The sequence below is a fragment of the Danio rerio genome, chromosome 10, assembly GCF_052040795.2.
Source record: "Danio rerio strain M-AB ecotype USA chromosome 10, GRCz13ab, whole genome shotgun sequence".
Taxonomy (NCBI): Eukaryota; Metazoa; Chordata; class Actinopteri; order Cypriniformes; family Danionidae; genus Danio; species Danio rerio.
In genome coordinates, this window is record NC_141030.1 from 36,107,965 (window position 1) to 36,124,609 (window position 16,645).

The 16,645-nt window shown below is 36.6% G+C and overlaps 1 protein-coding gene across 3 annotated transcripts in view; it reads right to left on the bottom strand.

Moving 5' to 3' along the window:
- The window catches only part of uvrag (UV radiation resistance associated gene), a 225,592-nt gene that overhangs the window by 99,919 nt on the left and 109,028 nt on the right, over window positions 1-16,645 (bottom strand). Inside the window, exon 13 of one of the 3 annotated variants that reach the window (XM_087269118.1) lies at window positions 11,418-12,289. Coding sequence (XP_087125244.1) covers window positions 12,253-12,289 — 37 coding nt within the window. The 3' untranslated portion in view covers window positions 11,418-12,252. 3 annotated transcript variants of the gene reach the window in all.

Genomic DNA, 16,645 nt, shown 5'->3' on the forward strand with positions numbered 1-16,645 from the left:
CATAATGACGCACAAAGATTAATGCAAATAAATCAGCAGCAACAAATATCACACTGGCATGCAGCCCAAGAGTAATTTTAAAAAGTCATAATAATATAAATTTAATTTACAACCCATATACATTCAAGTATGCGCAGCCCTTATAATCAAAATTAATATTATTCTATACCACATAAATATTATGCACAGTATTAAACTATATCATTATTTTATTCATGCATATGAATTCGATAATAACAGATAATGTATTGCTGTAAAGGGCATAATCCTTAATAAGACTGAAAAGTAATAATAGAGACTGTGCACATCTCCAAGCTCTTCTTTTACATTGAGAAAATAAACTTACCAATCAAAACAAAGGCATTTCAACTAGGAAGACTTTCCAGACATTATAAACAGGTATCCTGAATCATACATTTAATTAAAAGTTTAATCCAGCTACTCAAAACATGGTCAATGATGGAGACTACTTGCAGCTGAAGATGTTAACAAAAGCCGTATGATATAAAGAATGACGGAAACATGGCAAAATCAGCAGATCGAGAACGTTTAGAGAAGATGAAATGATGGAAACGAAGAGAAAACAGCCAGAGGGAATGATGTATTCAGCTGCCGGGTACAGCCTGGCTCCAGACTTTTGTCTTCATGTGCGCTTTTATCAACTTTCAGCCCCATCAAACAGATTCTGGCAGACCCAGACTTCATCCCTGAGGGCCAAATAAAAGACTGAAGAGTCTTTCCACTGTCTTCACATGATATCAGCCCTTAAAGAGCTCGTCTTGTTATCAATCTCACTACTAAATCACTAAAAATCAACGGCGTAATTGTTGACCGTCTAATTTGTTGACATGTCTTTGTTTAGGAAATGGTTTCAGACAAGGAAGAACCTGTCTGAGAAGGAAATAAAATACAACCGTTCGACCCTAAAAATGAAGAACAGCCCTTCTTAGCAGTCATCATCAAAAGATCCTATAATAATTTTTCTTTCCTTTGAGCTCATGGTTCCTCATGGCCAACCTGGAAACTCTTCAACTCGTGAAGCGACATTGTCAATCCCTACTTCCATTTTTTACGCTTGTCATAAAGACTTTTTGAAAGTGGACAGCGGCATCATACGGTTCTCAATAAAAGCCAATGAGAGCAGGGGGGCTTGGGTTTAACGGGCCAATCTCTGGACTCCATCACCCAGAGTACATCTGGATCGCATCTCACTCTAAGCTCTGCGGCATTCAGCCATGCTGCGATGGGTTGGAAGTGAAGAAATGTGGCTGCAGCGCACTGTTCGAGTCCATTGAATTTCGAGAATGCATGCAGGAGGGATAATAAGAAGCTTCTACGATTGCAAAGAACAACTCCGAAAAGAAATCGTGTGTGTTTTTATTGCTACATTAAGGATGGAGGACGAACAAGAAGCAGGAGACTGACTATTCTGTTGACTTATGGCCCGTTTCCACTGAGTGGTACGGTACGGGTCGGTATGGGTCACCTTTATCAGGCTTGCGTTTTCACTGCCAAAAGGGTACCAATGAACGACAGAAAGTTGCAGTCAACAGCATTCTTGCTCGAGCAAATGTCTCAGTAAAGCTGTACGGGTTCACATATCATATGAGAAGCACTTCTCACAAAACAGATGCTTTATACACATAAATACTTGTGTATAAATGTTCATGACTAACCTTTCTATAAAAATTATATGATTATAACTGCAGATCAATGGCAGAGTGAAATAGCCAACTGTATTGTCTGCAATTATTTAAAATAAATTAAATAAATGCAACATATATATCTTTACAGTCTCCGATATGTTATCAATTACAGAAAAACTACACACAGCATACATTTAGGCAATATTTGGCTTCAAAAACACACAATATATATCCCAGTCAGTGCTAACCTCTCATCTGTACCTTTATTCTTCAGCAGCACATGTAACCTCTGTTAGAAAAGGTGATGATAATAGTTAATCATGGCAGTTTGTTCATGTTTCAGGTTGCTGAAAGAATCATTTTCTCAGTGTATTTTCTGGCTTCTCCTTTTTTTTTCCGCACTTCACTCCCGCATTTGTGTATTTCTAAAAGGATCAGAAGCACTTCAATAATCAACGCATGTTTTTATTATCAGCTCAAGAAGTTTGTCATTTCAAATATAGACGCACACACAAGCTCTCTTAAGAAAGTGAAACCGCTCTCACTTTTAGACGGCCTCATAAAACAAAACAGCACAAGCTTTATTTTGTTCTTCCAATAGTGGATTGATTCTACCAATAGCGTTCAGCTGCGCCTTTTGGTACCCTTTTGTCATGCTAGGTACCCTGACCAAAAAGTGGTATGGTACGGTTCACTTTTTGGTACTTTTTGACAGTGCAAACGGCCAAAAAAAGCGCACTAAACCATACTGTACCATACCACTCAGTCAAAACGGTTTATTAAGGGTCAAAGATGAGCACCATTTAGAAAAAAAAAAAACTAACCTAGGGCTGCACAATACTGTATATCGTTTCAGCATCAACATTGGTAAGTGTGAATCTGCAATAGCCACATTGCACAATCAGCAATGGTGAGTTGTGATTATAATGACCAGGAACCATATTTCAGAACGTGACTTGTGGAGTTTTTAAAAGATTAAATATTTAAATAAAACTTTGTTCTATTGAATTTATCTATGCTTGCAAATGTCTGTGAAATTATATTCATAATACAATTTATATAGAAAAATTCCAAATATCACAATGTCGTTTTTTTCCAATATTGTGCTAGAAATTTGGTGACTTTTTCTAAAATGACCCAAACATTAGATTCAATTTTAAAACTTTCATTAATAATTTAATTTTCACACACACACACACGCACGCACGCACGCACGCACGCACACACACACACAATAAGAATTTGCTGCTTAAACTCTTATAAAAACTCATTTTTAAAAGCATTGTACTCTAATGTAGCTACGTTAAGCATTGAAAAATACCATACTTTGGTTTTCTAAACCAAAATTTAGAAAGAGAGAGCCTGTCTTTCTAAGACAACAGGAGGGTTAAATTAATAAGGGTTTTGTATTTCTGAAGTGAAGAAAAGTCAAAAACCACATCTTTTGGTCACAGATGAGGCATCCCAGGTGGAGGGGAAATTAGGAAGGAACTGCACTCCAAGACTGTCTCATTGGGACCCAATTGCTCAAAAATGCAAGGAAGGAAAGGTAACAAAGCAATGGCGTGTGCTGGTGAAAGCGTAATGGTCAAAGCTGTCGATCCTAAATTTACAAACCTTCAATCCCATTGGTGCTGATCTTGATTTAGAATGTTTTGATTATTCCCTTCCTCTTCATCTAATTAGGGCATATTAAAGGCCCTTTTACACCAAGCATGATAACTGAAATAAATAAATAAGACAGGGTTCTAAAAAAAACTCTGATCATAAAACAAGTTCAAGTAAAAAAACAAGTTCAGACCACAGCTATAATGATAAAGATGTAGAGAAGCCATTTCACTGGGACCACTTTTAGAATGATTATTCTCAGCTAATAAACAATAAATCACTGACCGCCAGCCAGAAGCCATTGTTATAAGGGTTTGCGCAATTTAAATCTACAGACGACATTGAACAGAAGCACTGCTTGATGTTAAGCCTTCTTTTCAAAGATTATTTAAAGATAATGCTATTTAGAAAGACAATTGGTGTTATAACATGGGGAAAATTATAAAATACATAGAAGTTATGCAAGCCAGGATAGCAAATCCTGCGTCCTTTAAAAAAGCTGGAGAAAGTAGTTTGTTTGTTTTGACTTGACTACACTGACTATGATTGCTAATTCCTTTGATTAGATTAATATACATATATTTTATTCACTGGTCATATGTGCTTTATTAGATAACTGCTGGTTACAAGGAACTAATGCCAAATGAAAAGCATAAACTAAAAATAAACAGATATTTATTGTTCGTTAGTGTGGACGAAAAAATATTTATTATTATATTAAGGTTAAACAAAATATAATTTGAGCATCGATATCGCAATGTGTGTATTCGCAATAGTCAAATCGCAGGATTAGATTATTTATTAAAGATTAAAAGATATTAATAAATATTATTGAATAAAATTATTTACACAATAATGTTATTTTAATTTTTAGATCTGAATACTGTTAGACTCCCCAGGAAACCATAAACACTGTTTACTTTTATTACTTGTAATTAATTATATGCAGATGTACGGCATATTCGACAGAGCGATAACCCTGGTCAGTCAAAATTTATGAAATCTTTCCAAATAGAGCTAATTAAGTCATCTAGTAAAACTAAATTCATATCGCAATATATATTGCTGTAAAACAATATCGCAATGTCCATTTTTTCCAATATCATGCAGCCCTAATATATATATATATATTATTTCCCAGTGATGGGTTGCGGCTGCCAAAAAACATGCTGGATAAGTTGGTGGTTCATTCTGCTGTGGTGACCCCGGATTAATAAAGGGACTAAGCCAAAAAGAAAATGAATAAATGAATGATATGTATATTAATAGTCATCACACTTCATATGAATAGGGCAGTTTGGCCGATAACAAGTAAAATATATGCAAGTAAGAAAGGAAAAGGAATGGTTAGGGGTGATGGTAATTTAATGGTCAGAGCTGCTTCAATCCCATATAGGACTGGCCTTAATTCAAGAGTTATGGAGATCCTTTTCCTGTTCATCCAATTAATGCATTTCAAGTCACTTAAGACTTGAGTTTTGGCTGAATAACAAGTAATAGATATGAAGCGATAGAAAAGAAAAACAAAACAATGGTCTGTGGTGGTCTTCAATGAGCTCCAATTCTACAGTATGTAGAGCTGAACTTAGATTTGGACAACTTTTTCTGAAATCCCATGGCTCATTATTTTATTATTGCATTGTGAATCACTTTTGGGGGTGTTATTAAAGGTTTGGCTAAAAAAAAGTAAAAGATATGCAAGAAAGCAAAAATCTGAGATGGTGGTAACATAATGGTGATTACTGCTAACCCTAAGTTTAAGTCTAATCCCATGTAGGCCTCACCTTAGATCTGGAAAGTTATGGAAATCCTTTTCCTGTCAATTCAATTAGTGTATTTTAAGTTTGAGATCTGGCTATATTACAACAATGGTAAAAAGAACAAATTTAACAAGAAGCATGTCGAAAAATTATGGTTTTTACAACCGAATGGGGATTATCGGATTTCATTTAAGAGACCAGCGGGTCGATATTATAGCAAATGTTCAGGTTTAACAGACAAGCGCTGCTCAATTTAAGAAGCTGTAAAACGACGTAAACACGGAAATGACTTGGAATGTGGCTTCAGACTGTGACCTGACACTAAAAGTCAAACGATTTTACACCTAAAGCGATATGGAGTGCTATTTACCCATATAGAGAAGAAAGAAAAAAATATATATAAAAAGCCACATGCTATATTCCCTCGTGAGGAACTGCAAAAGGGATTGCTTTCGATTTATAGCAATAGATTTAGAAATATTTGCCAGTTTTCTTGGTACATGATCACTGTTTAGAGTTTTTAAGCATTCTTCAAGCATTATTAAGGATAATAGAGCACTGTGTTGTTTAAAATTATTAAACAGCCACTTTTTTGCCTTATAAAAGGTCATGTTTTGGTTTTAGGGGTCTCCAACAACATGCTGATATGCATGCAAGGTCAAAAATAACTATTTTTACCTAAATATACCGACAACTCCCATTTGATTTGTTCAGCCATTCATTTGTCCTAAACCTCTCCTTAGTGCGAAGCTAATCTGCGATGATTGGACTGATGACAGTCTGTTGTGATTGGTCGACTGCGTTCAGTGCGAGACAGACAGAAATACCCACCATGGCTACAGTATGAAGTAGCAGAGTATATGAGAGCCCAATGCAGGAATGCAATAAAGCAATGCAGTTAAACACGAGCATATTCATTGACTCTTAACACTAACCCCAATTAATAACGACACACATTCACTATTAATCCACACAGTGGCAAAAGTTGAACTATTTTCAAAATTGACCACGCGTGTGTAGGAACAGCTGATAGTGGCCATAACAAAGGCAAATGGCAGAAGATCACAAGTTTAGAAACGCACTTAAATTGGTACAGATTTAACCTGAGACATACATTACATGCCCTAATCTATAATAGATAAGTAATTACAAGCCACATGGAGCGATTACAACTTATAACACGCAATTAAACACATATTTTGCATACTACACAAAACAAGGCAACAATTTTAATGACACTAACATGTTTTGATAAGGAGGAGGGAGAAACTGTTCTATATGAACTGTAACCGTTACTGACAAAGTCCCTGTCAAAGTCTGAAAAAGTTCCATACATTATAGTCTCTGCTGCTCCTTCCTCTAATAGCAAATGGCCAGAAATTCCCACGTTGCAGCGTAGGTTATTGTATCAATTATCAGAAAAATGACAGGAGCAAACACAGCACACGGTTAGCTATACTGTGGTGTTGTTGAGAAAATTAACCATTTTTTCTCCACAGCTGAATCTCCCTCTATTAGTGATCATCATCTTCGCATCATGATAAGTCATGTGACCCGCCCCCCCTGCGCTCTGTTATTGTCTGAAGGAAAAGCGTGTTCACATTTTACTGGATCTGAAACTACATATTTGGTATTCTACCGTATTGACGTCTATGCGTTCAAGCTGAAGATCCGAACCCAACTCAAATCATTCATTCGATACTGAGTAAACTGTTTCATTAAAGAATTAGTCATTTTGAACACGGTGCACTTACAGATTTAAACCTCAGCTGGATGTTTTTATTCACTTAGTGCTGTGCTACACACTGTATGGAAGGTCATTTTCAAAAACCCATAAAAGGGGCTCTTCTAGGCTGCTTACTATTTAGAAAGCACATATAAAGCCATAACATGACATGGCTAAGTGTTCAGCTAACGAGGGTTTGAAACATAGCCATTATAACTTCAAAAAGTGACAGCAAAGAAAAACAAGATCTCCAAGTGCTTCACAGTTATGACACTGGGAATTTGGCCTGACAATTGGAGATCTCAATTTATGTACACAGTAGGCTGGAAATTCAAGAATGTTGATACCAACAGTAAAGCTCCGAAGATAACATTATCATTTCAGTAAGTGAACGCACAGAATAACAACTCGAACTCCTAATAACATCGCTCCGGCATCTCATTTATCACAAACCGTTAAAAGCCTGGTCCTACAGAAATAGGTCAATAGTGAATGGTTATGGAAAACTGCAGAATAATTGTTCATTTGAGTCCAGCTAACTGGTTTATCAAAGGTGAAGTCCATCTACTGAGATTTTCAACAAACCACAGTGCTCACACTTCACTCATCTTCATTCATAATCACTGTCTTGACAGCTTTGCCATTAGATAAATTAGATAAATTGTCATTTTGATCTGTGTATACACATAGTGGGTAATGGGATGGAGCTCTAAACAAAATGAGGGAGGTGAGGTCAGAGGTTTTTTCAGCTCATGGGCCACCTCACTGACACCTAGTATACAGAGACTGGATAAAGTTAAGATGATGTACAGATTGTGGGAACAGCAATGGTCCTATTATTTATAATAGTAAGAAATGGCTAAAACCAAGAGATCTGGGGTTCATAGTGGTTAATGTTCATAGCATGTAATCCAAATATTGCTCCATATAGCTAAAAATCTACTGTTTTGAATTAAGATATGAATCGTGAATGACTTTTTATAGGGCTTCTCAACATCTGAATTCCAGACATACAGAGATTTCAATCCAGACCCAGCTTTACTTTGAAATACTAGAAGACTAATAGTGTGTGAGAGAATAATAATTATGGGATTACTAATTTTATAAAACCATGTTAAACTTGCAATCTTTTTAGCATTTAATGTCTTTTGGCGATGGTCTGAAATGCAACTGAAGGTGATAGTTTTACTGTGTCATGCTGTTATCATGACATCCAGTCAGTTTATGACATTTGCCAGAATCGGGTGACACGCTTGAATCAAAGATGATTGGACAGAGCGATATCCATTCATTGTGCTTCAATCGATTGACTGATTGGACTGACTGACCAATGGACGAATAAATGGACCGATGGAAGAATGGTCAGATGGATTGACCAATGAACGGAGGGACGGATGGTCGAATGGATGGACCAATGGACGGATGGTCAGATGGATTGACCAATGAACGGATGGTCAGATGGATTGACCAAAGGACGAATGGCCGGATGGATTGACCAATGGACAGATGGACGGATGGACGGATGGACGGATGGATGGATGGATGGATGGATGGATGGATGGATGGATGGATGGATGGATGGATGGATGGATGGATGGATGGATGGATGGATGGATGTTCAGATGGATGGACCAATGGACAAATGGTTGGATGGATGGACCAAAGGACGGATGGTCAGATGGATAGACCAATGGACGGATGGTCGGATGTATGGACCAATAGATAAATAGAGGAATGGATATAAAAATGGATAGATGATGGATGATTGGGATTGATTGGAAATAAAGGAAGGATGGATGGATGGATGGATGGATGGATGGATGGATGGATGGATGGATGTTCAGATGGATGGACCAATGGACAAATGGTTGGATGGATGGACCAAAGGACGGATGGTCAGATGGATAGACCAATGGACGGATGGTCGGATGTATGGACCAATAGATAAATAGAGGAATGGATATAAAAATGGATAGATGATGGATGATTGGGATTGATTGGAAATAAAGGAAGGATGGATGGATGGATGGATGGATGGATGGATGGATGGATGGATGGATGGATGGATGGATGGATGTTCAGATGGATGGACCAATGGACAAATGGTTGGATGGATGGACCAAAGGACGGATGGTCAGATGGATAGACCAATGGACGGATGGTCGGATGTATGGACCAATAGATAAATAGAGGAATGGATATAAAAATGGATAGATGATGGATGATTGGGATTGATTGGAAAGGAAGGAAGGATGGATGGATGGATGGATGGATGGATGGATGGACGAATGAACTGATGGATGCACAGATGGAATAATGGACTGATGAATGGACCGATGGATGGACGAGGGATGGGCCGAGGGACAGATGGATGGACCGATGGATGAAACGATCGATTAATGGACCAATTGATGAATGGACGGATGGACAGATGGACCAATGGATGGATGAATAGACAGAAGGACAGATAGATAGATGAAAGGACCGATGGGCAGATGGACTGATGGATAGATGGATGGGCCAATGGACGGACAAATGGATTAATTGACTGAACATTTTATACACATCAACAATGGGTGGATATATAAATGGAACATTCAAGCATTCGAAAGTAACGGATGAAAAAATGGATCAATACACAAAATGGATCATCATTAACTGAGATACAAACAGAATGATAGAACAGAGATAATGGATTGAACAGATTGAAATATTTCAGAAAACAATACATGATTTAATTTAGATTTTCTGAAATTCTTGTTCATTGTAGTTTATTCCTTACAAATACATGTAGGAAATCAGTCTTCCAGATCCAACTTTCAGATTTGTAGCACAGCCCGGCCTTGAGTGAGCGTCTGTAATAAAAGCACTTGAAGTCGCTTTGGATAAAAGCTTTTTTTTTTTTTCAAATAACTACTTGCATACTAGAGCTCGGAAATGACAGCTTGATTCGCTCTGTCTGGCTGCAGACCACAGGCTACAAAGCAAAGTCATACACTAAGTGCAGTTATGAGGACCTCCGGTGCATCTTCCCAAACTGGAGGAGATTAATAGGCTGCAGCTCGGAGAACACCCACACAAAACCCAAGACACAGAGATAGACGCCAACCCATAGATAGAGAGGAAGATTTAAACAGTATTTGTCAAGTCTAAAGCTGACACAATGTTAAACAATGACACATTGGGGCTGATTACAGCTCTTATTGCTGTAAGTTATGGTGTGCGGAGGTCACAGGGGTCACGGAAGGAGCGCGGATAATAGGATCTGGTCTCGTGCGGAGTTAATTACGAGGGCCACATAGGACCCTCTGTTCTCCTTCTCCTTGTAACTCATACTTAAATGAGCTTTGGAGTCAAGACTTCTGAAGGGTCAGACCTTCATCTTCTCAGCGGCACCTGATTCATCGGCATACACACATATTTGGGGGCCGTTTAAACAGCTGAGCGGCTTCACCCCCTGCTCAGCTGCAGCTAATGGCAAACAAGCATACATTCACAAACATACAATCCGAGGGTCAGCAAGAGTGTGTCCTGATCGGTGTTTGACTTTCATAACAGCACCGTCTCCGGGGAGTTGCTGTTGACTGGCGGACGAATGTGCTGTCTGTGAACCTTGAAAAGGATTTGCTGGTGCTCGGAGAAAGATGGCTTGTTGTGTTATGGTTGTGTGGCTAGAATGTCTCAGCGGCCATATTGAACGCAACAAATTGATATAGCTTCAAATGGGAAACGTGCACGGCTTAATCTAGTCCAGCCGCAGCCAAGGATGTGGTCATTTCTGCTCAGATAAATTAGACGCCTTTTTTTAAATATTTGGTCTATGTGGAGGAGTTGAGGTCCGAGCCAACTAAAAGCACTGACGCTGTTCATTTAAAGGTATAGATCGACCAGAAATGAACGTGTATTCCCCTGTGTTATTCCAAATCTGTATAATTCAGCTTAGTTAATAATGGAATACAGAAGGAGAAAAAGTCATTTAGGAAGCATAACATGTTTTTAAACTATTTTGGCTTGCACAAAAAATACAGAATTTTTGTTTTCAGGTAAGAAATTTCCTTTAAAACTTTTCTAAATAGCTTTTATTTTATTATAAAAAAAATAAAAAAAAAACAGAAAGATAACCATTCATCGTGCTTCAATCCAGCACAAAACTGTTTTATTAATAATGAGACAGTTGGAGTTTTTGAAGAGTGGAAAATGCATATAGAAACAAACGTTTAGTCCACTGATGGAATCAGACAGTGCCATTTCTTATATTAGACTGCTCTAACACATATTACTTATTCTTACACATATTTTTCACCTACCTCTGGTAGAGTTTTGTTCCTAATTTGCTTTTAAATGTAAAAAGCATTTTTAAATGCGAAAGGCACATTATTTATCTAGATATCTGATTTAAGTATGTGCAAGCTTATTAAAATCAAGTTTTGTTTTTATTGGTTGGTTGGATAACCGGTTGGTTGGTTGGTTGGTTGGATGGACGGTTGGTTGGTTGGACGGTTGGTAGGTTGGACCAATGGACGGATGGATGGATGGATGGATGGATGGATGGATGGATGGATGGATGGATGGATGGATGGATGGATGGATGGATAGACCAATGGATGGATGGGCCAATGGACTGATGGATGGACAAGAATGTGTGTATTCACTTATGTTACTTAAAATCTGTATGATTTATCTTAGTTTTTTTAATGGAAAACACAAGGAGAACCATCATATATCATGTTTCTGTTCATATACATGTTTTTTTTTTTTTTTTTGGATACACCTTAATAAACTTATTGGGACTTTCACAAGAAAAACATTGGTGTGCTTTGTTTTAAACGTAACTTTATTCTTTCATGAGTTATTTACAAGCCCCCTCACATATACTAATGTGCCCCAAACAGGACGTTAATATCACCAACCATTCCCATTTTATATAGGTGTATGCATATAAATGGCCCACCCTGTATTTTGACTTGGAAAAAATAAATTAAAAAATACAGACTTTTTGTTTTCAGGTAAGCAATTTCCTTTAAAATATTTCTTCATTTCATTCATTTTAATAATAACACCCTATCTGAGTTATTGCCTTCTTCAATGATCAATTAAATAAAAAATAACTATATAGTGATACTTGGGCAATTTAAATTAACAGTTTAAATAAGTTTGTATCTTTGTATTCCTTTATTTATTTTACTTTTGATTTTGTTTTTTACATTAGTTTGGATTAATTTTAAACGTGTTTACAGCGGGGAAGTATTAAACAAATCACTATGTTTCCCAGAAAACCTATTTCTAAAGGTACTGTTGACTTGAATTTTTCCCCAGATGTGGATAAAAACCAAAGAAATTCATATATGAGAAGAAAACAAATCAAATTAGTTTACAAATGAAGTTATGTGTAATAAAATGAAAACATGAAGGAGAAAAATATTGAGCACATGAAGAAAGGGAGGTGTAGAAAGGCAGTAAAAGCCCAGACTTTCAGTCTCTCAGTAGTTCTTCAGCAACCCTCTCCCCTTCGTCAGTATATATTAATGTTCGCTGCTTCAGTCCGACATCTAAAGTATCAGGATGAAAAAAAACCCAGGGTGGACATTTCAGCAAGACAATGATCCAAAACACAGCCAAGAAAACGCTTAAATGCTATCAGAGAAAGAAAATAAAGCTGTAGAATGGCCAAGCCAGTCACCTGACTTGAATCCAATAGAAAATACAAATTATAGCTCAGATTTGATAGACGACACCCACAAAACCATCAAGATTTTTACACTTTGTTAAAGTCACACCTGATCATGGCATGTGATTTTATTCGCCATATGAGAGGCGTCTTTAAGCTGCCATCACCAAAAAATCTGTTTCAATTCCATGTTAACAGCTCTTTTAAAAATATTATTTCCAGGTAAAAAAAAACATTACATACGTTCAATACTTATTTTCCCTGCTGTATACAGATTTGAATGCGTGTACACTTAAAAATGAACAGCATTTATTTTGTATATTTCTTATAATAGTTATGATTAACACTATTATAAGGACATATTTTGTGTGTCTGTTTGGCATGTTTATTATAGTGTGTCCCACCACCTGCTTTTAAGAGCACCCAAATCAGACCACAAGGTTCCAGTAGAATAAACAATACAACAAATAAACAATAAAAAGTTAAACAAATATGAGCCAATGCAGTAGACCGTATGAATTAAAGTTTAATTTATTGTTTAACATCGATCTAAATCACGCATCTGAATCCGAGTATTTCATCATGCCATTATAAACCACAAGGATAAGAGCTGTCCCAATGCAGGATTATTCTCTCAGCCGCCCTCTCTCTTACCTCCCCATCATCTTCCTCCTCATTTATAAGCTGTTGAAATCAGCCATTAATCCTACATCAAAAGCAGAGAAAGGCATTTTGAGGCCGTCATTCAAAAGGGGCCCATCTGATTATAACAATCCAATTTTATTGCGAGTTTCATTAAGGGGCTTTTCGCCATGTGCGGAATGCAGGAATGTGATACCTCTCTGGGCATGTGCACCACAGACATGTAATCAGCACACACCAGCAGCCTCATTTCTTGGATCGCTCCTGCTTAGTTACGGCACCAAAACACAGCAAAAACAATAATTTGAATGAGGTAGCCGGCGCTGTAATTGCAGTGCCCACACATTCTGCCATCAAAATGCCAGGGTCTTCGGACCCCACAGGCCAAGCCCGAAGAGTATGTATCCGTTACCATGGCAAGCACACACAAAAAAAAGTCAAATTACAAGCACCTTAAACACGGATCGACAACATCACACCCCAAGGATGCAATTTAACATGAAACTATGAAGATTATGGGGGGGAAAAGACCTGCATTTGTGGCAGAGCAGGCAAACGTGGTGGTTTCAAGGGTTGCGTAAGAATCTCATTAGATGAGGAAATGTTATAAACATTTATAAACAGTTGTAAACATGGATTTCAAAGGTTAGAATTGTTTACAAACAGACCTGGAGGAATAGAATGAGTCTTACGAATAATAATCTAGTCATATAACGTTTATGGCTCTGATGTCCTTCAAGCACTTCTTTTTGTTCTTGGTTTCAAGTTTAAAACAGCTTTGCACCAATATACTGTGGGCTAAAATCTTAATGCCACCCACACTATTGAGTGATGCATACAAAAATTAAGAAATCATTTGAAAACTCTCAGTTTATCTGGATTTTCTGAATTTTATAACAGATGAGAAATGTGAAATTGTAATATTTAAGAAAAAACATTCTATACATATTTATTGAAATTAAATTACTAATTTTAATTTATATTTTCTACATTTCTTTTGACTAGCCAATAAAGCACTGGCATAGAAATACTGTTTTAATTTGTTGTGATGAAATTTGAAAATCAACGTTATTCAATCAAAGTCAAAACAGTAGTAGTGTGCCAGATTTTTTTCTAATGTCCAGTGGAAAATATTTTTACTTGTCCCATTTAAAAATAATAATAACAATTTAGCCACATATTTCAAATAATGTGTCTTGACAAGCAAATTCTAGTTATATACATACAGTATATTTTATTTAGCATTATTTTAAAGACAAGTTTTTAAAAGGGGTGAAGCAGTGACGCAGTAGGTAGTGCTGTCGCCTCACAGCAAGAAAGTCGCTGGTTCGAGCCTCAGCTCAGTTGGCGTTTCTGTGTGGAGTTTGCATGTTCTCCCTGCATTCGTGTAGGTTTCCTCCAGGCTCTCTGGTTTCCCCCACAGTCCAAAGACATGCGGTAAAGGTGAATTGGGTAGGCTAAATTTTCTGTAGTGTATAAGTGTGTGTGTGTGTGTGAATGTGTGTGTGGATGTTTCCCAGAGATGGGTTGCGGCTGGAAGGGCATCTGCTGCATAAAAACTTGCTGAATAATTAATAAAGGATTAATAAAGGGACTAAGCCGACAAGAAAATGAATGAATTTTTTAAAAACTATAATAAAAACGTAAGGACAGCAGTCTGTCCAGGTTAGTGTCCTCACCCGGAGAGCTAAATAAATAAATAAATAAATAAATAAATAAATGAATAAATAAATAAATAAATGGAGACCTTTTACACAAATGCTATTGTAAGGATGTAAGCAAGACAATTAAACCATATTGGTAGATAGAGTTAATAAATGCAACTTTTGTTTTATTAATATGAATTGTTGGTGATTAGATGGGTGTTGTTGGCCTGAGTGGGAAGCTTTCAGTGAACAAAGGAAAATTAAGACCTGTTTAAAATAATTTAAGACCAACAAAACCATTTATTTGTTTTAGAAATGTAAGATTTTAAGACCCCGTGGACACCCTGGTGTGCCCTCTAAAACTGAATATAAACAAGCATGAAAACATGCCACCTTTTTTTTTTTACTAATTGTAATATAATGCATTATCAGAATAAATGTTTTTAGTAGTTTACAAAATAAAAAAAACTTGCTTTACTTAAACACTTACAACTGTAATTCCAGAGAAACTGAGCATTTTGCAAAAATTGTAAAAGAAAGGAAGGAAGGAACGAAACAACAAACGAACGAAACAACAAATGAATGAAACAACAAAGGAAGGAAGAAAAGAAGGAATGAAACAACGAAGGAAGGTAGGAAGGGAGGAAGGAATGAAACAATGAACGAACGAAACAATAAAGGAAGAAACAAACAAACAAAACAATGAAGAAATAAGTGAGCGAATGAACAAAACAATGAAGGAACGAAACAATAAATGAAGGAAGGAAGGAACGAATAAACAAACGAAACAACAAAATAAGAAACAAATTAACAAACAAAACAATGAACGTAACAATGAAGAACGGAAGGAATGGAAAAAGGAACAAACGAATGAAGAAAGAAAGAAAGAAAGAAAGAGAGAAAGAAAGAAAGAAAGAAAGAAAGAAAGAAAGAAAGAAAGAAAGAAAGAAAGAAAGAAAGAAAGAAAGAAAGAAAGAAAGAGGGAAGGAAAAAAGAAATAACAAAAAATAACAAAGGAAAGAAAAAAGAATAAAAGAAACAATAAAGGAAGGAAAGAAAGAAAGAAAGAGCAAGCGAGGAAGGAAGGAATGAACGAAGGCAGAAAGAAAGAAAGAAAAGAAAGAACAAAAAAGCAAGGAAGGAAAGAAAAAAGGGAGGAGGGAACGGAGAAAGGAAAGAAAGAAATAAACCAATGAACGAACAAATGAATGAATGTGCAAGGTAATTTAGGAAAAAAGTGTCTCATTATTATATATAAAAAAAAAATATATATATATATATATATATATATATATATACATACATATATATATATATATATATATATATATATAGAGAGAGAGAGAGAGAGAGAGAGAGAGAGAGAGAGAGAGAGAGAGAGAGAGAGAGAGAGAGAGAGAGAAATTTAAAAAATGTATGGTGTTTATGATGTTCACAGCTCAGTAAACAAATGTATCCATCACTCCTGTTGTCACGATTTAAAAATATATATATATATAAAAAAACAATTAAAAAAAACTGGAACATAAAGAATTAAAGTAATCAAAGCTGTAGATCTACCTTATCTCCCATAAGTATTGCAGTTCCACTTATGTAACAGAATGTATCAAGTAGTACGATGCGCAAATATGCTTACAGTAAATAAAAACCTAAGCATGCAATGACCCTCTCTTTTGAGGATGCTATTTATCTCCCATAAGCAGATGTGCTGAATCTACAGAGAGGGAGGGTGAGATAAAAAGATGAAAGGACTGCGAGTTAAAGAGGAATGGATGAAAGCTAGGTGAAGGGCTCAGGCCCGACAGGACAGGCACATGAAAGCTGGAACCCTGTTGCGTTTGAGTAGCGTTTAATTCAAGAGGGCCTTTAAACCACCCCTGAAGGCCTGAACACACATATTGAACCAGACAGGTGCACAAATTACGCACATAAACCACAAATGCAAAAAT